Here is a 23,105-nt window from a genome sequence, read left to right as displayed (position 1 = left end):
TCAAGTAGGATCTCTCAACATTAAGGAATCACCTGCTGCAGTGCTGCTTTTGACTCTGGTGGGTCAAAAGCAATCACACCTTATGTTTCATACCAGGAATATTTTTCTCCCTCAGACCTATGCACCTCTCTTGGGAGCAAAGTGGATGCCAGGACTAAACCATGCTCTCAGGGAACCTGCAGCAGGAGTCCCACCAGCCGAGTCAGGAGCACTGTCAGTGGAACATGCTCCCTTCCCCTCTGGGCGTCCCCAGGCTTGCCCACACGAGCGGATCCAGAAGGTGCTCAGTCCAGGAGCGGGAAGCAGTTTCGCAGTAAAAGCTCAGCACTTATCTGTGCTTTGGCTTCCTGCCCGCTGCCACCAGCCTGGCTGTGCGTAGGCATGTTTACATTTCCCCTGGCGAGGTGCAGGCAGGCTGGGCCTATAAAGCAGCGGTGCAGGGCTCTCGCACACACACCCCCTGTGCACACATGCAGCGTGCTCAGGATGACACAGCCCACCACCGTGCTGAGCATTTTCGCCATGTTCCTCCACACCACTTTTGGGGAAAGTGGTTGCACCTCAGCAGACGGTGATGGTGAGTCATTTCATCTTCATCTTTCCACTCACGTATGATCTTGAAAAACCTCGGTTAAGAGATCCAGAATGCAACTGTGTGATTAAACACATTTGTGTTTTAACTTCCAGTCTCTCTTTAGTGCCAGTGCTTGAGGGGGAGCTGGGGGATGCCTATTTAATTTAATCCCCAAATCTGCTGTCCTTGTAACATTCTAATCCACATGAAATAAAGGAGCCCATAACCGTATGCACAGGGCATGCAGTGCCAGATCTGTTAATCCTTGTTGTAGCTAGTGCTCATGTGGGGACTTATACCTGGAAACAGGGATAACCTCACCCTTCTGCAGCCCATGGTCACTCTGAGCTGCTACTAGAGAGGGGTGAGGTTCTGCCTTCTTTTGCTCTTGCCAGTGTCCTCCAAATAAAACTTTTTGATGTAACTCAAACTTGGCCCAAACTGTTCCACTTCAAAAGCCAGACTTTTACATTTTCTTTAAGCAGTTTCATCAGCTGTACATGGGATATAGTGCCAGTCTCCCTTGTAGCATAGCTGATGAAGCAACTCAGCTAGGGGGTTCTCACAGTGCATCACTAACAGCATTCATGCTCTGCTCAGCAAATAACTATAAATTAACAACACTTTAAATTCAGCCTTGTTGTAGACTTTATGATCTCATTTAGGGGAGTGAAAAGTATTTAGCAGCATCAAGATGAAAAAAATAAATAAGCAGAATATAAAAACAAAATAAGCAGCAATAAAACCACTGTTTCAGGCTGCTATTCATTTTCTCAACAAGGAGATGAAAAGTTTGATTTAGAGATTCAGTCCCAATCTGCTAAACACTTATTTCTCTGATACTTAAACAAACAACAGTGACAAGAATTTGTGCACTATGCCTGAAGTATATGGGCTATCACTCAGCTATTGGTAGGTTAGAGCTCCATTGTCTGGGAAGAAAAGAGTTTTCATTTTTAGGAGGAGAATGGTTGTGTTTTTAGGCTCTCTCTCAGTTAGAGAATCTCATATTTCCTTGGGTGTTATTTATTTTAACTCATGTATCTGGACAGTTATACATACATATGTACATAGACAGAACATGCATAAGTTTTTTCATTAAAAGAAAACAGGCACTGGCTCAGAACTGCATCTAACCACCCTGGGGTTTTTATTTGCCATTTATTTGTATAACTGGCAGCTGTTTAGAGCCAGCTTTGGAAAGCAGCTATGGTGATGAATGTTCAATGCCAGAGATTTATTGTTGGTTTTGCTGAAATCTTCAGGGCTTCCAAAATCAGATATGATCAGACCTTTGCTTGTTTTGTCCCTAACATGAGTAAATCATTATTTCCTTATACTTGAAGACAGATTCAGAATATCCCCACTGTGCAATTAGCAGCTTTTATGACTTCTTTATGAATCTCCTGTGTTTGGCCAACAAACTAAGTAGTCTGGAGTAAAATGACCCGTGATAGATATTTGACTTTCACTCTTTGCCTCTCTGACTTGCCCTGGCTCCTTACTAAGTGCCAGTAGCCAACTTAGGCATGAAGTTGCCCTTATGGGCACTCTTACGGGCAGAGGAGGGAAGAGCTAATTGCAGCACTTGCCTCCATCTCCTCCTCTCCTCTGAGCATCAGGCTGCCTCCCAGCTGCTGTCCCCCAGCCAGGAAGAAGCGGTGGAGGCCCCCAAAAGCCTCAGGGAGCTCCAGGCAGAGCCAAGGAGGGGCAGGCAGGGAGGGTGCAGGTGGCACGGGAGGCTCATGGGCACGGCACCCTCAGTGGTTCTCCTACCCACACTTGTAGGGTTTGTCCAACCCATCTAAACGGTTGTGACTCAAACAGGTTCTGCCTGAATCACATCAATGCTAGAGTCTCACACTGCTCTGTCCACGGAGACAGCAGCGCTTAGCTGTGCCCCTGGTGTCACGCCTTGCTGGTGGCTCTAGAGCATGAAGCTCGAGGATGTGAGGATGTCCTTGGCCTCTGCTAACACCCTGCACTTTCTAAAGGCTCCTGAGATTCCTGCTGTGGTTTGGACCATCCTGCTGGATGCTGTCCAAACCCAAGAGAGAACCATTTCTGTGAAGGACCTGCCATGACTGTAGCTATGAGAGCAGTTTCTATCCCAGTTTAGAATCGCTCCTTCCCAAGCCCTGCCTTGATTTCAGCGGAGCCAGGTTCATGGCTCTGCCTGGTCTGCACTTCTCAAGGCAAATATTACAACAGTCTTGTAAATTTTTAATTCACTGAAGAGTCCTTAGCAGTATGAGTCATGTCAGACTCACAAAACCATTCATGTAGCAAACACATTTGTGCGTGATGGTTCTGAGGTTTAGGGCAGAAGTGAGGCTGAGACTGTGTGCGTGCTTATGTCAGACAAAAAAATTAGTCAGCCCATGGAAAAACCATAGCAGAAATAGCATTTCAAGTTGCTTACTTAACACTGTTCCTGAGGTTTAATTATCATGCATTCTATGGTTATTATGGTATTTCCATGAATAAGGAACCATATAATCGCAATGTGAATGTTCAGTGTCTAAGTGGTAAGGTCAGCTCTCCTTCCAGTGTGGCAGCCAAGCTTCACTGTGTTGGTTAAACCTTGAATGCTTGTTTGAACTACAAGACTAAACCTTTTCTTCTTTTCATTTTGCAACCAAACTGATAGGGAATGAATTCAAATTTCTGTTACTTTTCAGCAAATCGATAGTGAATAGCTGAATTTTTTTTGATAAGCCATTTATAGTCAGGTTTTTAAGTTGATGCAAAATCTGGTGTATACAGTTTGCGTTTACAGAGATCACCAAGCAGTCATATAGAAAGGCAGATTAGTCATCCTAACCTTTAAGTTTTAACATTGCCTTGAGTATAAAGCAAGTCTCCTGGCAGTTGCAAGTAAAATCATAAAGAGAGGCTTAGAAAATGATATATCTGTGCATGTCAGTTTTGGATGTATATATCTGTATAAAATATGGTGCGTTGTTTTCCATTTTAAACAGATTCATTTCAGCTTACTTGGTATCCTCCAGATTTTTAATACACATATTTTTATGCACACACTTTTACCCACAAATATGCAACTGCATGTGGTACATATTCCTGCACGAGCATGTCTGCCCTTATGGCACAGGGCTGCACTGGACAGACTCTCACCTCTGTGAAACTGCTGCAGAACTTGTTCCAGAGTTGGGCTGCTCTCTGTGTCTCTGTCTTGAATGTGATGGTTAAATACAGCAGCTGTATTTCTGCGTCTCTCTGTGTCTGTGTCTGTATGTGTCTGCATTTCTGTCTCTGTCTCTGCCTCTGTGCTGCACAGGTTCTCCCCTCAAAGCAGCAACACTGGTAGAGGACACTGCATTTGTGGTCCTTCAGGGAGATCTGGGCTCCCTGAGCTGTGCTGAGAAGACCAGTAGTAATTTCTTAGCACAATTGCTCATGGTGACAAATGGGCACTAAATGTTAGGGCATGGGGGAGAGATCTCCCTGAGGGATCTGGATTAGTGCAGCTTCAGATGCTCCCACCCCATCACTGATGCTGGTGGCAGCAGTCCCCTTCCCAGCCTCTGCCTGCACTGCTTTCACGTGTTTCTCTGCATTTCTGACTGACTTCTGGACTTCTCTTACTCAAAGTCTGACTGCAGATGCGAGAGTTGGCCATCATGTTCTCCAGAACATTTTCTCCAGAAAATTTCCATTGGAAATTTTTCAACAGGCATTTCCCCACTGTGTTTGTGAGTTCTGAGTCACTGACACCCCACAGCAGATAGCAATAGGACAAGGAGGAACAGTTTTAAATGTCAGAAGGGGAATTTAGATTAGATGACAGGAAGAAACTCTATATATAGTGAAGCTCTGGAATGAGCTGCCACAAGAAGTTGTGGATGCCTCATCCCTGGAAGGGTTCGGGGCCAGTTTGAATGAGCTCCTGAGCAAACTGATCTGTGGGTATCATTCCTGCTCATGCTGGATAAAGCTAAAAGATCTTTAAGATTCCTACCAACCCAAAACTTTCTTTGATTCTGTGATTCTTTTTATCATTGTATCAGGTGTCCTATATGGCAAGGACCTGTCCGAGTAGGAGAGGATGAAGCAGGGGATCGAGCATAATCCCTTGACTCAGGAAAGAGGTTTATGTACCCTTAACCATTGGTGAAAGGAGTCAGAGGCATTCCTGCCCTTAGGATCCATTCTAGGGCTGATAACAAGAACCCTTTCCCTATCCACTTGGCGATAGTGGGTGAGCTTTCATGAAATGAGGCTAAACTGGCATTTTCTGCCAGAAAGGACTTCTCTCAGAAGCGTCATTTTTTACATCACTGGCCTCAAACATGCCAAGTGTAGGTTTTTAAAATTATGCTTTTACTCAAATCATGATTGTGTTATTAGTCATTGAAGCAAATTTGCAGGAAGCCATGCATTCTGGCAGAAAGTCTAAGATTTCCCTCCTGAGCCCAAATTCGTGACATTTCAAAAAGCTTTCCAGTACAACCAAAATGTGGCTTAGCCGCCTCATGGCACCAAAATATTCTTGCCTGTGGGTGGACTTGGCTGGCATGAAGGGAGAGCAATCTTGAGAGGTGCAAATGTCTTTTAACTTCGTTTTGGACAAGGTTTCTCTGATTCTTACAAAACAGGTGGGTTCAGCCTCTTTCTTTCAGGCAACCACATAAAGAAACGACCTCCTATACAATGGAGCTGCAAATCAAATACACTCACAGGTTTACTTCAGCAACATCTTGTGAATATCTCCTTAGGGACTCTCGGGGATGACGAACCAGACAATTTTGACATTGATTGCTTCAGCCAGCTGGAAATTAAGGACTCCTTCAGCAGCCTGACCTGCAATTTCACCGAGCTGTCTCCTTACAACACTAACTACACCCTGTCTCTGTGGTAAGTGCTGTCAGTCTGTCCCTTGGTAAACAACATGCAGGGAAACAGGGGCAGCAAAGCTAGACAAATTCCTATTTTGCCAAGTTTGAGTACTGTATTCAGCAAAGAAGAGGAGTTTACTGAAGCAGAACATAACTCCCTAATGAGAAAAAAGAAAGAGCTGGAAGTGCCTCTAAAGGGGATTATAGTGCCTACAATAGTTCTAATCTTGCCTCTGTTGCTCTGAAATATGAAGCAGGAACTGAGAGTTTTTTACTTTAATTTAAATGGTATTTTAAAAAATGTTTTTGAAGACTAAATCCATACCACAGAAAATTCTTCAGCAGAAGGTTAATTTTCTGTGCCTGATGAAATGCCTTCATCTAGGTTAAGACAAAAACTCAGCTATTGTCTTTGTACACAGAGACATACAAGAAATACACCAGAACAAGCACATAAACCTCCAACAGTTATCAAACACATCAGTCATCTCCACTTCCTATTGAGGCCTTGAAACTCTTTCCACCCTTTTTTTTTTGCTGTTGCGCCAAGCTGAAGATCATATTTTGTTTCTTGAGCATACAGATCCTTTTCCCATTTTCTGCTTTTCCTGAAACTGAAAGCTGTGTGGCAGCCAAAAAAAGAAGTGGATATTTTTTGTGAATCTTTATATACTAGTAGCTAAGTATTTCCTTTTATTCCTTACAGTTTATTAGAATTTTTCTATTTTCATGGGACTTGCTATTGGTTTTGACTGAAGTTTTATGGCAGTTCTCAAACATGGGAACCACACAAATGGAAAAAAAGTTTTAAAACTACCATGTGATTCCCTCAAGGACAGGCTGACTGTTGACCTCTACTTGCTACCACCTAAGTCAATAAGAAATTTCTCTGTATCTTCAGAAAACATCAAAACACATTCCCTTATACTTAAAAATAGCAGTGGTAAGGTAATTTTTGAAGATGCAAATTTTTAACACATGCACCTCCAATTAAATAATTGCATTTTTTTCTCAAGAGCTCTGTGATGCTCAGTGTGATTCACATCACTTTTTTATTGTGCTCAAGGACCACAAGGAAAAACATCATCAATCTCTCAAACTTCTTATTTGCATTGCATTATTTCTTATTTCACATGGAGTCTCACTTCAGTGAGATAAGTGAAAGGTGCAAGCAGGATAGATCTCTTATAGTAAGTAGTTAAGTCATATTAACACTGAGAAGAAATTATTGTCGTGTCACTTTGGCCAACAGTACCAAGGAAGACAACAATTATGCCTGCTCCAACATGAAGAAACAGGAAGATGTATTCTTCTTACAGTTCATTGATATACTCTCAAACAGAGATGTTTGCATGTACTCTGAGACGAAGAGAAGGGTGTGCAGGAGTCTGGTTGTAACTGACATTGGTGAGACACTTAACATTTTGTTTAAGAAGTTTAAAAACATGGATGTTATGTTATAGGGGTTAATGGGGAAAAAATAGCCCAGCACAAAACCTAAGGGTCCATCGAGATGAAGGCAGCATAAAATAGCATTTTAGCAGGGCGTGTAGCCGGGATTGGGGTGTTATCAGAGTGTGGTGTTTCCCCTGACTCAAAGCCATCATTATTAGCCTCCATTCAAAATGCGTAGCTGAATTCAGGCTGATAGTGACACTGCCCAGACCTGGACATAGACTGAATCCCAATCCATGGCTGAAGCTGCTGTTCCTGAGTGAGGATGAACTGCCAAAAAGGGACATTCTGTTAATCTCTGACAGGGATTATGCAGTTTAGGGACTGGCCAGCCCACGGATAGCATGAGCCCAGTAGCACAGGGAGCACAAGGCTGCTAGATCTCACTTCATAGTGCATCCTGTAGCCTGAACAAGGTGCATCCTGCACTGGTAACTGTGATCAGGCTAACACTCACCAGGGACCTGCCTGAGCCAAGAAATAGGAAATTCAAGGGGATTCACAGGATTTACTGTTCTTGGTAACCAGTGTCATTCCAGGGTGGCAGAGAAGCCTGGGTAGGACAGATTCTTGTCTGTTCTTCTCTGGTGCCACATTGCTTTGTCTCTGGTTGGCAGTAGGCACTGCAGCATCCCTCTCTGGTGAAACATTTCTGCCACAGTCCAATAGTTTTGTAATAATCTTACATTGCCTCTTAGTTTACGGGCCAGCCTGGACCATCTCTGGCAGTGCCTACTCTAAAAACTGTGGAATATCTAAGTATATGGGGGTTGTAGAAGGAGCAAGAACAATTTATGGCTATATGTGTTTTCCTGAGAGGAGAGAGGTGTGGGCTCTGTGTTGCTGTGAGAGCTGATGTACTTACCCAGGTGAATTCAGTGACACAGCCACAAGTGCCTGCAGGTCTCAAGCCCATCCAGCTCAGGCTCAGCTTGGAAGGAGCCTTGAGGGCTGCATTTTGGACTTGATTTACTTGCACAGGTGGTCTCTGGCACAGTCTCCTGCAGACCAGGTCAGATGTGGGTTCACAGCAAGATTGTGGAGCCACAGCCCCCTCTGGTCTATCTAACACCATCAGAGTTTGTAGTTCCCTCTGTCCCACTGCCCTGACAGACAGCCACAGTGGTACCTGAGCACAGGGTGCTCCCGAGTACCTCCTCCCAGCTGGGTTTTGCCAGGGGTCTCCATCTCAGAGCAATGGCTAGAGGGAGTGAATTTCAGGGCTTCAAGCTGCCACAGGGGTGGGCATGGTCAGGAATTGTTTTCCAAGACTAAATGTCACATCCCTCAGAAGCTGCTCCCCCGCTGGTCAGTCTCCTTCTCTAGCAGGTCAAAACCCAGCCCCTCTCAGGATCAGGGCACAAGGGTGAGCTGGGGCTCAGCATGAGGATTACCTAACTCAGGACAGCTCTTCCTCAAGATCGGTCACCCTGCAGGGCTGTAACCCAAAGTGGACTTTTGTTCAAATTTCAAACCCTGTTTATTTTCTAATATTATTCTGCTCCTGTGTTATCCTGGTTTGTTGTCATTTGCAGTTAAGCCCGAAGTACCATTTGCTATAAACATCACCTATGAAAGGGAGGCAAATGAATATCTCATTCGTTACTGCACGCCACACTCAAGGAAGAAATACTTAAAGGACAAGCTAGTGCACCAAGTAGCCTATCGGCAGAAAGAAGGTCCTTGGAAGGTAAGTGGTGATGTATTGGTGTGCTCACACTAATTTCCAAAATTAAGCATTATCAAAATTACCTGTAGCATGTAAAAATGTAAAAATCTTCATTTCTGCAGATCTCCATCTGAAAATTTGGAAAGGTGCAATATTTGGCATTTGGAAATTTCAAATATTACTAATATTAGACTATCAGTCAAAAGAGGTGTCATTAATTTGGGTTTTGCAGTGGGTATAGAAGACACCAAGTGTTGAACCATTCTAAGTTTGCTCTTTGCTGTGGTGGTTTTGCTGTTACTTTCTGTGCTCATCAGTCAGTAAAACTTGTTGCCTCTACTTATTTTTCAAGTTTCTTCACATCTCCTCCTTTTCCACTGAATCCTTCCAGGCTCCCAAGGCAGCCCTGCAGCTCTCCCACCCTCAGGCTTTCTGAGGCTGTGGAGTGGGTCTGCCTGGGGCTACAGGGATCTCTGTGTCCCCTGTCACCAGGGTGTGCATGCAAAAGCTGCTCACAATGTTTGAGAGCATGGACTACACCTGTGTTCCCTACTACAGAGGGAACACAGTGCTCTCCACCAAAATCAGATTTGTTACCTGGAGTGCAACAAGGCAGTAATTACACAGTGGAGGGAAACATTGACTGTTCCAGTTGCACAAGCCTGGGTGCTCAGTGGTATTCCACAAATCAAGCACTACCAAAACATTTTACTATTAATACATTTTAGCAAACAAAGTAATTAGTGTTCCTTGGCCACAAGTTACATACTTCTCTTACTAATTAGTGTTCCATCTTCTATAGGTTAATGATTCTCTCCCATCTCATGCTAATTAGCCCTCAGGCTCAGTCTTTGTCTTCCCTTGAGTTGGTGGCTCCCTTGTCCAGGTGGGCCATGAGTCAGCAGTCGTGATCTGCTCCTGCCAGAATTACCTTCTAGCCAGTTCAGAGCTGATTCAGCACAGTCACTGAGTGGTCTTTATTAGTTTCTTCCTTATCTTGGGGGCTCTGCCAAATGTTCTCTATTATGGCCCAAAAATTCTGCACTCTTTGTGTCCATTACCATCACTGCATCCTTCTTCCCAAGCTTTGTTAACCTCCCCCCAGGTCTCACAGCATCGAAGCATGGCAAGACCCAAACCTTAACAAGGCAATTCTACCCACCAGTAATTTGTTTTTCTAACATCTGGACATCATTTAGAGCTTGCTTATTAACTGCTCTCTGTTTCACAGATTAAATCTCCTTCCTGGTTGATTAGGCTTGAAAATATATAAAGATCAAACATCAAAGAACTTAAGGGAACAAGAAAATGGATTCAGGCAGCAAAATATATTGAAATGGAGAGCACCAGAGCTGCACTGCAGGATTTCTGTTCTTCCCTGTAACTGTCCTCTCAGACATTGTCTTTTTATGCTGCAGAAATATATTTTTTCCCCATCTCTCCTCTGAGCCTTTTCATGGAAGCATATATTTCCTACAGCAGTGTCAGCTGCCACAAAGCACAGTTAATACTCACAGCTGTTTTCCTAAAAAGCTTTTATCCAGCATTTGTCTCTCTTCTTAATACTATCTGGACTATGCTCCTGTTTAACTAGGCTGATGCCCTGATAAGCACCTGTGTAATAGCTAGGCAGATGGAGTAAACAGCACAGCATTTCAGGGATGCACCTGATCTCACATATTTTGCTGAATTCGAGGATAATTCTTCAATGTCTGTTGGAAAAATAATTGTATTTTTTTTGTGTGTGTGTGTCTGTGTGTGTGTGTTTAGACAATAGAGTCACCATACCTTCAGATAAAATTGCTGGGGAAAAACCTTGAAAATGAAGCATCGTATGAGGTGAAAGTACGTTCTCAGCCCAATGGAGATTATTTTAAGGGCACATGGAGTGAATGGAGCACTTCCAAGAGCTTCAAAACAGCAAGAGAGCAGCACTCCACAGAAAGCTGTAAGAGCTGAAAACACTTTGGTCCTCCTGAAGGAAAGCAGAGGTGGGGTCTGGGCTCCCTGGCCAGCCTCAGCAGCAGCAGGGATGAGGCAATGGGGAGGGAAGAGCCCACAGCCACAGCAGGCTCAGCCCTCACAGACACAGGCACTCCAGGGAGGTGACTCACAGAGCAGCTGGATTGCTCTGGTCTGGGGCTGGCTCTCCAGGAAGATTTAAATCTCACTCAAGGGCAATAAGGTCAGAGGAAGTGCTGCCATGAGAGCATGAGGGTGTGGGTGCAGAGGCAGATGAAGGCTGACTCACTGCTTGCTGCTGGCTGGCTTGCCAGGGGAAGGAAGAGCTTGCATTTTGGGTAAGGCACAGAGCTGCGAAGCATGACCCATTTCAGAACTCTGGGCTTGGGTGTGAACATGGCACTTGAATCACAAATGCAACAAAGGATAAAATCTCATCACTGCACATGAATAATCTTTGTGGTCCTTGGGTCCCCCCAGTCCCCAGGGGCACCTCAGCATTGCAGGTGTTAGAAGTCATCTCTGTGCTGCTGTGAGGACACAGTGAGTACTGATTTCAACGCACAGAAGGTGACAGCACACTTTAAGCTGCTTTAATCCAGACTGTGAACCCAGCTCGAAGCTCAGCCACGTGCTGAGGCTGGGGCTGTCTTTCATTCACCTCCTTCACGGAGGCAGGAGAAATGAGCCCAGCCCAGTGATAAGCAAGTGCAATACTTGGTGTTAATTCCTAATTTATCATCTGAAAAGACATCACTGTTAGGGTGGCTTAACAGTGAGACATTTACATGCACTGGCTGATGCACTTTGTTTTCCTTCAGACAGCAGTGTGGTCATGGTTATACTCTCCATCCTGGGATTCATGCTGTCCGTTGTTGTGATTGCACTGATCGTAATTTTTTGGGAGAACAGGTAATCTCTTTGTATCAGAAAAGGTTTTGGAACCCAATCCTGTTCTGACAGTCTTATTGCTTTCCCCTGTTATACTTGTGAACTATTCTCTCTCCATCTCTGGAACTCTGTATCAAGCTGATGGCAAGCAAAGAGTAGAAATGAGCAATACAAGAGACAGTGTTGGCAGGCAGAAGATGACCTGCCACTTGGACCAGATTCCAGTCCTGATCTCAAAACCCTGGGAACTCCAGCGAGCCAAAGTCACCACAGAGCACTTACAGACTCAGTGTCTCAGTGGAGGCAAATTTGACTCACAAACTTCAAGCAAAATCCAGAAAAGAAAGGAACCTGCGGGTTTTAGCAAACTCCTAAGTGTGGAAACAGCATGCCAGAGTGATGACCTCTTTCCCTTTCACAGGCTGAGTCAGGGGGCTGTTTGCTCTGTGGTGCTTTCAGAAGCAGCAGGGCAGAGCCCTCTGCCTTGATGGTGCCAGACACCAGCCTGGCCAAATCCTCTTCCAGCCAGCCACGAGGCAAGACCAGCCCGAACTGGGTCTAAGGATATATTAATTACCCAAGCAGTCCTTGGCCTGCAGTCGGGTTTTTTCATATATCTGCTACACAGCAGTAGATGGATGACTGCAGATATGTTTTTAATGACATGGCTCAGTAGAGCTGACAAGCTTAAGAAAATGAACAGATATGTAGATAACGTTATGAAACTAGAATCTGGAGGGATGAAATCCAAGTTTATCTGTAGAAGATGAACTCCTTCAAGATAGAAAGCTCAGGACTCTTCAGCAACACTCAGAGCAGTCTGTCCATGACACCCACCTCAAGAGAGGTAACTCTGTGTTGAGCTCCTTTTTGGGGCAACGCTTGGGCTGTGCCAACTCCAGAGTAACACATGGGGATTATCTGAACAATGTGAGTTGGCCCAGCCATACCATGCCACAAACTATTTTAATAATTACACATTTTAGACACTGGAGTTATCTGCTCTAGTGCTGCGTTATTCACAAGTATAGAGGGAGCTTGAGATTTCTTGTTCTTGCCTTTTACTGTTGCTGGGAACCTGCGATTATTTAACTTTGCTAGAAGTCTTGCTTATATATAACTGCAGCAAAAAGCAGGTGAGACTTTTTGATCCCAGATATTTCCATTTTAGAAAGAAGAGGGTTTTATACATGTGCATATATACAGCCACACAGGCACATAAATAAAATAAAATAAATATTAATATACATGTATAATTTTAACACTGCAATGATTGAAAATCAGTTGGACAACATTCTCTGGATGCATCATAGGTGACAGCATCAAGCAGCACAACATGAGAACTTTGCTGATCAAGGTAGCAAAAATGAAACCTGTAGAATAAGACTACAGGAGAGATGTCTGAAACTCAAATTCCTGGCCAAGGAATGGGACAATATGCCATTCTTTGAACAGAAGCGAGTATCAGCAAATTTCCACTTTAACCACAGCATCTTCTTGCACTTAGAGAAAACAGTTTCACCACAGAGAGCCCTGTTCACACAGCTAGATGAAAACAAGGAACAAACTCTTTGCCAGCATAATTTGCTGCATTTCCAGTACTTAGTGAAGTGTTTTCTTTTAACTGTGACAATTTGTGCGCTCCAAAGAACAATGACTTTTTAGTGACCTTTACAATTCCTCTTCTCTTGTCTGGTTTATTCTGAGGCTTCTCTGACTTTATTCTGGATAATGCCAGCCAGCCCTAAGGCTTTGTGAGAACTGGTACAAATGATGCAACATGAACCTCTGACACCTCAACATAGCCCTCTCTCATGCTGCTTTTTGTCTACTGTTGCTGTTTCAGGATCAAGCCTGCTGTATGGCCAAACCTTCCTGACCATAAAAAAACGCTGGAGCAACTATGCAAGAAGCCAAAAAACGTATGTATGTTCTTCCATCTGTTCTTCCATCTTTCCATCTGAGCGCAGACTCTTGGGGACAAAACTAACACTCATGAGAGACAGTATGTGCATGTACTGCATGAGCTAGGACATCTTTCAGAAATTACTTCTACATTTCACTGAAAAGAGCTCACATTTGCTCATGCAGATGTCAGCCAAGGGTATGGAAATAACACAAAATTGACCTAGTGCCTGAAGTTTGACTTGCGCAAAATATCTACAGAGGTCTTGGGAAGTTGATGTATGAAGAAAGGCTGAAGGAATTAAGTTTTTTTACAAAAGAAAAGGAAGCTTGGCGTGGGGAATACTATTTACAATCTTCCAATACCTAAGGTATATGTAGAGAGATGGGAAAGGTGCTCTCATCACACAGCTGTGTGGAGACAGGAAACACACCCCTCTGGTAACAGAGGCAATAAGCATGTGTTGCTTCAGGGCAAACTTCTTTCAGATACAAGGAAAGAATCTTCCTTGTGAAAAGAATTAAACACTGTGTAGCCTGCCCAAAGACAAGGTAGGTTCCCCTTTGGGATTATGTTTAAGGCATGGCTTGATAGGGCTCTGAAGAGCCTAATCCAGGTCCTGCTTCTGTCAGAAAGCTGGACTCCACAGTTCCTTTCCAACCGAGCTGCTTTGGTGATTCTACAAAAGTGTGATCATGAGCTGGATGGCAACCTCTTGCAAACATCCCTGGTGGTGTCCATGCACCCTGACAGGGTCAGCAGCATTGTTCATACATCATGCAGTATGTGAACTCCTTTGCCAGTTAAAAGCCAGTTGGATGAGTAAGGCATTAGTGCTGTTCATTCCAGGTACATTATTAACATATTATAAATTTCACAGGAGGCCTAACACAGCTCCCCCAGCCCCTGTGCTCCCCAGCTGAGGGATTCCTAACGTTTTTCAGGAAGTCGTGGCAAATTTTTACTTCCCTTGCTGCTAAATTAGGAAGGCGAAACTGAAAGATACCACCTGGGTGGGCACACTCCTTCCTGTGAAATGGCAGGCAGGCAATAAATGTGTCTCACAAAAGTCTCTGAAACACTGTATAGAGCATAAAACACTCTCTGGGGGTACTGCCCAGAGGAGGACACTGGATGAATGAAGTTAATAGAAAAAGGGATTTTCAGCCATGTGATAATTTATTCTGTGCTAACCTATTGTTCAGCCTGCTCAGGGTTACATCTGGAGTTAAAGAAATAATAAATACCCTTCTAAAATAAATTATCAAAGTATCTTTATTCTTAAGCTAACACCCACTGTTGACTAACTGTGCTGTTCCCTTTGCCACACAGAATTTTGATATAAGCTTTAACCCAGAGAGTTTTGGTTATGTTCATATCCATAAAGTGGATGGCCTTTGGGCAAAAGCTGAACTGGAAAATTTTCTGCAGCCATCAACTGCTCCAGAGACAAGCCTTCCAGAAAAATTCAGGAGTGGATCAGACCTGAAGATGATCCCTGCAATGGCAGACAGAACCAGCCCAAACCTGCCGGTGTCTTACGAAGGGGTCTGGCCGGCTGACGCCCTGCACAGGCTGCTGGCCCCCAGCCAGTTTGCAGTCACCGAGGGCAGCTGCAGCTCCAGCACCTATGAGCTTTGCCACGGCAACAGGGCGCCCCTGCACGACGGTGGTTTCAGCCTTTCCTCCACCCGTGCCCTGGATCCTTCGGGGCAGCCCCATCCAGAGCCCCTGAGCGGCGACACCCGGTGCCAGATGCTGCCTCACAGTGACATGAGATCAGCCAACAATGAGGAAGCCTATGTCACAATGTCCAACTTCTACAAAATCCAGTAAATCTCACAAGAATTACAGCATGCAGTTTTTTCTCCAGCACGCGCAGGATACTGAAGGTTCCTGGCTCTGTTCTCCTGTATCCTGAGCGTTCCCACCTCCCTCATGCGCTCTGCTCACGGTGCAACCTGCAGGGAAGGGGGATCTCCTACACTGCAGTGAGAAGCAGCCCATCTCAGCATTCAGTATGCTGCTGGCAGTCTTCACTGCAGCAGAAATTAAATTTAATTCAGCTTGATTCCGATCATCAAATCTGTGTAATCCAGAGCAGTGACAATGCAGTCCCAGCCGAGGATCACAGCATGTCTTGTAGAAATTAATGAACTCTTTTGTTAGCCTCTTGGTTACAAAGTTAAGCTCTTAGTAATGCCTTAGCAAGAAATATAGCAATAAATTCCTTTTAAATAGAACCCAACCTCTTTCAAACACTGGTGCGTCAAAACTAACTCCCCCCTAGACAGTCAAAAGACAGTAAAAAGACAAAAGAGACAGGAAATTAGAGTTGCAATCAAATATTAGATGCCTGGCAATTCAGGCAGCTTGAGCACCACAATGAGAGTTGGCTGAGTGCCCAGGAAAAATGTTACATGGGCCCACCTGAGGAAGATGTTTCCTGAGATGGATTTAGTTTTTGGTTTGGTTGTTTTTGTTTTGGGGTTTTTTTGGGTGGGGGTTTTGAGACTCAAATTAAAACAAAGCAAACCCTAAATGCCACTACTTTTTTGCTATTGGCAAAGATCTGCCCTTAAGCCAGTTACAGGATGCACAGGTGCTTCTGCTAACACTTTTGAGGTCTTCAACATTTCATGTACCAACTATGAGAAGCAAAGTCCTTTCTCTTCCTAGGAGCTGAATTAGGTCTGTAAATTGCATGATGCTCTCCTTTTCTGCAGCTCTTATGCAATTATTAGTGTAGCATAAGTGCTTTCCATGCCAGAGACTGGGCTGACCATGTTTGTTTACTAGCATTATTCCCAATGGCTGTGACTGCACACAAGTACTATGAATTTGGACAGGCAATGTTCTCATGCAACATCTGACATAGGAAGATGGATGGAATGTTGTGGATCCTTGCCAGACATCACAAGACCTAATTTAGTTTTTTAAAAATATCTTATAATTTGCCATAAGATTTTTTTTTGTTTGTTGGTACTCTTTTATTCTTTTTTTTTTTTTTTTTTTTTTTAGTTTTTAATTTTTTTATCATTGTGACTTTTTTTCTTTATGGTATTACATTTATTATATTTTTTACATTATGGCTGAGCCACTTCACAGTCCTCTTTGGATGCTGCACATTCTGGAGCACACACTTGGAGGTAAAGCTGCTACAGCCACATGGTTGCATGACAGCAAAGCGTGTGGCCATGGGACATCCAAGCTGCTTTCTTGCACTCTGGACTCGGGGTTCGCCTCACTGTGCAGTCTCAGTTCCTCCAGCTCTTTGAAATTCTCCTTTACCTGGTTATATTCACATTCCCAGAGCCTAAATGGTGAAAAGAGTCCTCTCTTATCCTCAGAGGATGAGATGCTCATTTGTTCTGACTCGTAATGGTCACAGAGATGTCGCAAAACCTCAGCTGCTTCCATCTGCCTCTGCCAAGACAGCTTTGTGCCAGGAGAGCAGCAGAATGAATCTGATCACTGAAAATCTCTTGTGGCCCTGTTTCAAGAATATATGGCAGAGAGTGAGGCTTGCATTAAACTCTGTTGCTTGAATTAGAATTGAATGCTGCAGGAGACAGTACAATCCAAACAGCAATTCTGGAGCACATCAAGCCAAAACCAGCCTTCCCAAGACAGCACTCCACCTCCTCCACCTCCACCCAGTGCAAGGGAAACTTTCAAGTGGGGAGAGCTTAACAGCTACTGTGTGCAAAGGGGCCTCAGATTTGGCTCAAGGCATTCCACTGACATTTTACAGAATGGTTTTTATTGCTGTTTACCGCCAAATGGAGCATTAATTGATGCAGAAGAAAAAGACCAAAGCCCTGGGCATTCATTTTCTTTATAGTGCTTGTGTTTTTTTTCAAACAGAGCTGCTGATAATGCTTATACTGTGAGAAATTGCACAGTGTGACTGTAGATACGGACAGACTATACTAGAATGATACCTTCTTCCATGACACAGTGACAAACAAAAAGGGGATAGAGGAAGAAGCAAAAAAGCACATCAGGAAAATCTTCTGCAGTATGTGCTATGCTTCCTTCAATTTTTGTAATTCTGTATTTCTGTAACATATTTGTTGGATTTATGCAGATATAACCACTTTCAGCTTTATTTCAGGAAAAAAAAAATAAAGCCAAATATGCACCAAAGCCGAAACACCACAAGCATTTCCTGTCTGTTGCCAAGTTATATATAGTCCATATATGAGGATACAGCCACGGCTATGTCTGGACGTCTCCTTACTCTACATGACAATTTCTCCAGAGCTGTCCACAGATTCCCATCTGCCACAGTAATCACACAGGAGTTGTGCTCAGCTTTCACATACTCCATGCACTTCCTTTAGCTCAGCACAACTTTCCTTCTCCCCCTTCTGCCCCCAGAGCCCTTGTTCAGCTGCACACCCAGAGCCAGCCTGCTGGCACTGGGTTCTCTGTAGCTGCAGTATGACACAGTGCCTGGAGCTGCCTGCTCCTCCCTGCTGTGTGCCCGTGGGGCTCCAGCCCCTCTCCTGTCCCCCTGTCGTGGGGACACACAGTCACCCTCCCATCTTTGCTTCTCCCCTCTTCTGTGTGCAGCCCATGCAAACACCTCCCAGCACTGTGAGCGCTCCTCTCCTGCACTATGCAAACGTCTCTTAGCTGTACACAAACAAACTTAGACTATTGTCAGTTATAACAATGAGTCATGGTCTAATTCTAATGATGCTGTAAAATGCTAATTACATCTCAAGGCAATAGTCATCCCTGGCTAAAAGCTTTAGTTTGTTTACCACATCTCCTCCCTTTGCGCACATTCATTAGACAGGCTGAAAAAACACACACAAATGCTGTGTGTGTCGGTGGGGCAGCAGAGGACCATCTAGCTAAGTGTGGGGAGGCAGGAGGACTGCTTCTGCCAGGGTGGAGGGATGGCTAAATGCCTGTGATGGGCAGTGAAATCTGGGCTACAAAATAAACATTGTCCCTGCACTGCTGAAGGGACATGTGGCTGAGTCCAGGGCAATTGTTGGCAGGCAGAAGCTGACTATGAAACCATCTCTCCTGGCAGCAAAGGATGTGGTGATGCTGGCAGGGCATTTCTGCAGGGCAGGGGTACAGCCCCTTCTCAGCTTCTTAGCAGGAGTGTTTATTGATTTGAAGGCCTGTATTGGTACAGCAATACAGCAGCGCTGCAACCTGGGGGGAGAGGCAGTTGGATTTTAGTCAATACACTTTTAAATCAAGCTAGTTATCTCTTGGGTTGTGGGGTTTCTGATGCTATCATTTAAAAACAGATAAATCGTGATATAAAGAAGACTTACCACCTCTGTGAGGAATTATTGTAGAGACAAACACCTCCTTATTGCTGTGATCATGAAGCCACCCAAATTAACACTCCTGTGTGTCACAGAGCATTGGCAAAACAAATCCAATGCTCAGACACACAAGAAAACAACTGATAATGCCAGAAAATGCAATTGCTAAATTATACCGACTCTATCATCCCTTGCTCACGCGGCAGCTCCAGGTTTCAGCCAGGATCGCTTTTCCTTGGCTTCCAAGCGCCACCTCCTGAAACACGAGGCGCGTCAGAGCCCAGCCCTTGGACACTCGCTGCTGCCATCACATCGTGCAGCTCCAGAAGCGCTGCTCAGATCGGACCTGGGGGAAAAAACAAGCCCACAACAAGCTAAGCAGTATTTCACTTATTTGTAGTCTATGGCCCTAATGAAGTTTGGGCAAATAAAAGCAGAAGACAGAGTTTCCAGGATTTCTTCATCTTTAAAATGAAGTAGGCAGCAGCGTCCACAGAAGAACTAACTCCATAGCAGTAACTCAGAAATTAATCTTTTATTACCTAAGAATGAGAAAACCAGTGTTTAAAGGGTGATGGCTGTAGATTGTGGCTCAACAGACTCTATATTTTGCAAAACTTCTTTTGCATATTCCAGGGAAGTCTGTTTTTTACATGTATTACTGCAGCAAGCTCCAACACAGAATTTAGCTGAATGACACTAAGACCAATGGATTGAGATTCTTTCTCTGGGAAACAGAGCTGCTGCTATGGGCTAAAAAAAAAAAAAAAAAAAAAAAAAAAAAATTCCAAGTTACTGTTAAATATTGATGGCATAACTTATATGTCACAGCAAAATTAGATTAGATTAGTCCAACATCAGGACCACCACTGAATGAATATAAAAAACCCCAAAAGCCCCAAAGTTTTGTCAAGCAACATAAAAAATGAGACACAAAGCAGAAATGCATTGATGAAAATGTCTGAAGGAATAAATCTATGCCTCAAAGTTGGAGCTTCTCCAAAACAGTCTGACAATTGTTTTTCCAGAAAATGTACATAAGCTGAAAAAAACCATGCCACCTTTTGAAAGTAAAAAATCCCAACCAACAAAAGAAAAAAAAAAACCAACCAACAAAAACCCAACAAAAAAAAATGTTTTAAATGAAAAAAGGAACAGAATTTATCTCAGGAAAATAAACACTTCCCACATTTTACCACAATCTCTGCTTTTCCACAGAAAACCAGACTTGATTCAATTCCCACAAAACCTTGTGCTTCCTTTCTTTCCAAGGTATTCAACAAAGGCTGAATCCTGTCCCCAGCCTCCAGCTGCAGCTCCTGTTGGGATCAGCAGCAGTGCTTGAGCTGGAGGGAAGCCTGGATCCATGTTTTTGCGGAGCTGGGGCTGCTGTACCTGGGGTGGCTGCAAACCTCCAGGCATGAGTGTGGAAGAGGTGCTGGAGCCCAAACCAAGCTCACTTTAAAACCACAGGGGTTTCAGACTCTGCTGAGGCACACCAGCATGGCCAGGGGCTGCTGCAAACAGAGGGGCAGCTCTCAGCCACCTGAGGGCTTGGTGTTGAGCACTGGCTACTGGGAATCCTGCTTTCTGCTCACCCTACAAGGGGAGAAAGCTAAAGAAACAGGGCGAGCTGTAATCACAGTGACAACAGACAGTAGCAGCTGCTGGCAGTGCCAGGTTGCTCTTGGCATTGCCTCTTTACTGGGAAACCTCAGTCTGCTGCTGCTGCTGCTGCTGCTGCTGCTGCTGCTCCCAGTGTGGAGGATAAGAGATGCAAGACAAAAATCAGCAAAATCACTGGTCTTGCTCCTTCTGCCAGGGACAGCTCTGGGATGGCAAAGCCATGCTCTGCCTGCACAGCTGCAGAGGTTTGAGGTAGCACTGTGTGCAAGGAATTACATAAAGGCAAGCTGGCTTTCATACGGCCATGTGCACAGGTGATTTCATCTGCAAGACCTCTGCTGCTGCCATCTGCCTCTGCCAAGATAGCTTTGTGTCACAAGAGCAGCAGAATGAATTAGATCACTGAAAATCTCCTGTGGTCTAGTTTCAAAAATATATGGCAGAGAGTGGGGCTTGCATTAAACTCAGGTGCTTGAATCAGAATTTTGTTTTACAGGAGACAGTATAAAAAAACCCCTACATTTCTGTATCACATCAAGCCAAAAAATTTCCTCTCACAGACAGAAACATGAAGCCACAAAGAGCACAGGGAGGCCAGAACGAAAATGTAGTGAAGGAAGCTGCTGAAGTGCCATCTTCCCAAGAGGAATACACCAGAAGAAAAGGCTGTCTCACTCATCTTTTTTCCCGTACCTGGTGCTCTTTTGGGGTAGTGGGGTGGCGTCACTGAGGTGCTCTGATGGCTCATGCAGAGGCAAGAAGTGGGGGCAGTGTTCTAGGAGAGTTATAGGGGCCTTTTCCCTTGTTCCTGCAGGGCTCTACCAACAATTTTGGAGCAAACTTCAGTGCAGGCTGTTGAGGAGTGTAGACCTTATTCCTGACAGGACTCTGTGCCAGGCAGCAGGCTGGAACTCAAGGTGCAGGCCAAACCTCCACCTCTGGGACTGCCCCCCTGCCCTGCAGAATCAGATGTTCCTGTGGTTTGTGCCATCCTGTTCAGCAGCTGTTGCACAATCAGAATGAAGAAATAGTGCTTTGAACACGAAGCACCAACCAAGATCTCCCATCTTGATGCTACCACCAGATACAATGATGTGCATTGCCAACTATCTCAAAAAATCTGCTGCGTGTGCTGTGAAGCCACAGGCTGGCAGGACAGCATCACCACTTATCTCCTGCATCTGCTGGGTCTGTAACCAGCACACTGCAGCTGCAGCTGCAGGGGCCTTTCAGCTTCATTTTTGGGTCCCCCAGATCACAGAGAGGGAGAGAAAAGTGCTGAAGGGAGGCTCTGAGCGCTTGGTGCTAGTCCTGAAAATCCCTCTTGTCTGGTTCAAATCCCTTTAATTTTCCTTTAATCCCTGAAAAGCACTTCCTCTGCACATCCAATGTGTGTGTCCAGTGTGCCATTATGGCTGCACGTTCCCCAGTAGAGATTTTACTATCTAACAGCTAATGCCAGTGTTTGTTCCATTAATTTGCACACATATTAATCAAACTACATTTCGTACAGGACAGATTCCAATTTGAGTTCTACAGTGTCTGATTGCTAGTGAAAAATCATGGGTTTTGTGTTCCCAGATTTTTTTTCCTCTGCAAGCACTATACCTTTTCTGAAGTTACCAGCTGTTATTCAGACTGCTCTAAGAGCAACTCTCTTCCCATAGAAGTGAAAAGAAACTTTGCTCCTGATTTCCAAAGCTCATGAAACCGGCCCTTGGAAAATATGATTCTGTACAAATGTTGAAATTACTCTGCTGGGAACCATGCTCTCAGGAAACATATCCAGTGAGCAATGAGGTCCACACACAGGCAGACCTGAGCTGGGAACTGTTCTGAAAGCATCAGGAACACACCACCAAGATGAGGGGGCTTAAGTTTTCCTGGATCACAAACCCCATTAGTCCAGCCCAGTGCAGAAATCTTGTCCTGAAGCACAGGATTTTTCCCAGCTGCCACAGGCTCCACTAAGGCTCCCAGAACCCAGTGACAAAACTTCCGCTGGTTCCCAAAAAGTACGGTTGCTTTCACTACCAATCCTCCCTTCTGAAAATGTATATTGGTCTGGGATTAAATAAAATTGGAAGGTATTAGTACCAAGGACAAACTGGCTGCAGTTACTCAAATTAAAACTGCTACTTCCCTTGAACTAATATCAGCCTGTCAGATCACTGCAGGCTGTGAAGACATGAGATAGCAAGTCAAAAGGAAATGTTTCTTTCATTTTGTGATTCCCACAATCCATCCACATCACTTTCTTTCTGTTTTAAAGAGAAGACATATAGCATGACACCATGTTGTGAAATCAATTAATCAAAGAGAAGTGAATGGATTGTATTCAAGCTGCCAGACCACGTACAGCCCCTATTTGATAGTAAGTTTGTTTTTCATATATATTGATACTTCAGTAGCATTATTGAAGTAAGTAAAGGCTCCTCATATGATGGCTGGCAATTATAAAGAGAGTTTCTCCACCATTTTCCAGTGTCAGCCATACACGTTTCCAGAGTCTTACTGGTCAAGAAACTAATAGAGCTAACACAACCTTCACTAAGGAATTGGAAGTAGTTATTGCTCATACTGAGATCACTGCTGGACAAAAGAAAAATAGGGTTTGCAGAGGATTAGTGCAGCAAGCATTCAGGACTTCAGTGTTTGAACTGTTAGCAACCCAGGCTAAGAGCAGCAACTTCATGAGAAAGGCTGTTTTGAAGTCTATTCTATAATCCTATACTGCTTTTAGCTGTCTGCCAGCCTGAAATGGAGCAAATGCTGCTATGCATAATGTATTTACTCTCTGCTACAGTAGCAGCTTCTCAGTCTAGGAGAGCAGCAAAATTATGAGAGAGGAGCAGAAAGTAGAAGAAAA

The 23,105-nt window shown here is 44.3% G+C and overlaps 1 protein-coding gene across 1 annotated transcript; it reads left to right on the top strand.

Annotated features, from left to right (window-relative positions):
* Positions 1–483: 483 nt before the first annotated feature.
* Positions 484–15,149, top strand: IL7R (interleukin 7 receptor). The gene is made up of 8 exons (XM_058043515.1): positions 484–577; positions 5,311–5,449; positions 6,683–6,837; positions 8,421–8,575; positions 10,325–10,502; positions 11,338–11,428; positions 13,254–13,329; positions 14,646–15,149. Exons 1-8 carry the CDS (start codon positions 487–489, stop codon positions 15,147–15,149), a joined length of 1,389 nt encoding a protein of 462 aa, XP_057899498.1. The 5' UTR covers positions 484–486.
* The last annotated feature ends 7,956 nt before the right edge of the window (positions 15,150–23,105 follow it).

This window comes from Melospiza georgiana, chromosome Z, assembly GCF_028018845.1.
Source record: "Melospiza georgiana isolate bMelGeo1 chromosome Z, bMelGeo1.pri, whole genome shotgun sequence".
Taxonomy (NCBI): domain Eukaryota; kingdom Metazoa; phylum Chordata; class Aves; order Passeriformes; family Passerellidae; genus Melospiza; species Melospiza georgiana.
This window is presented reverse-complemented; position numbering and strand designations above follow the sequence as displayed.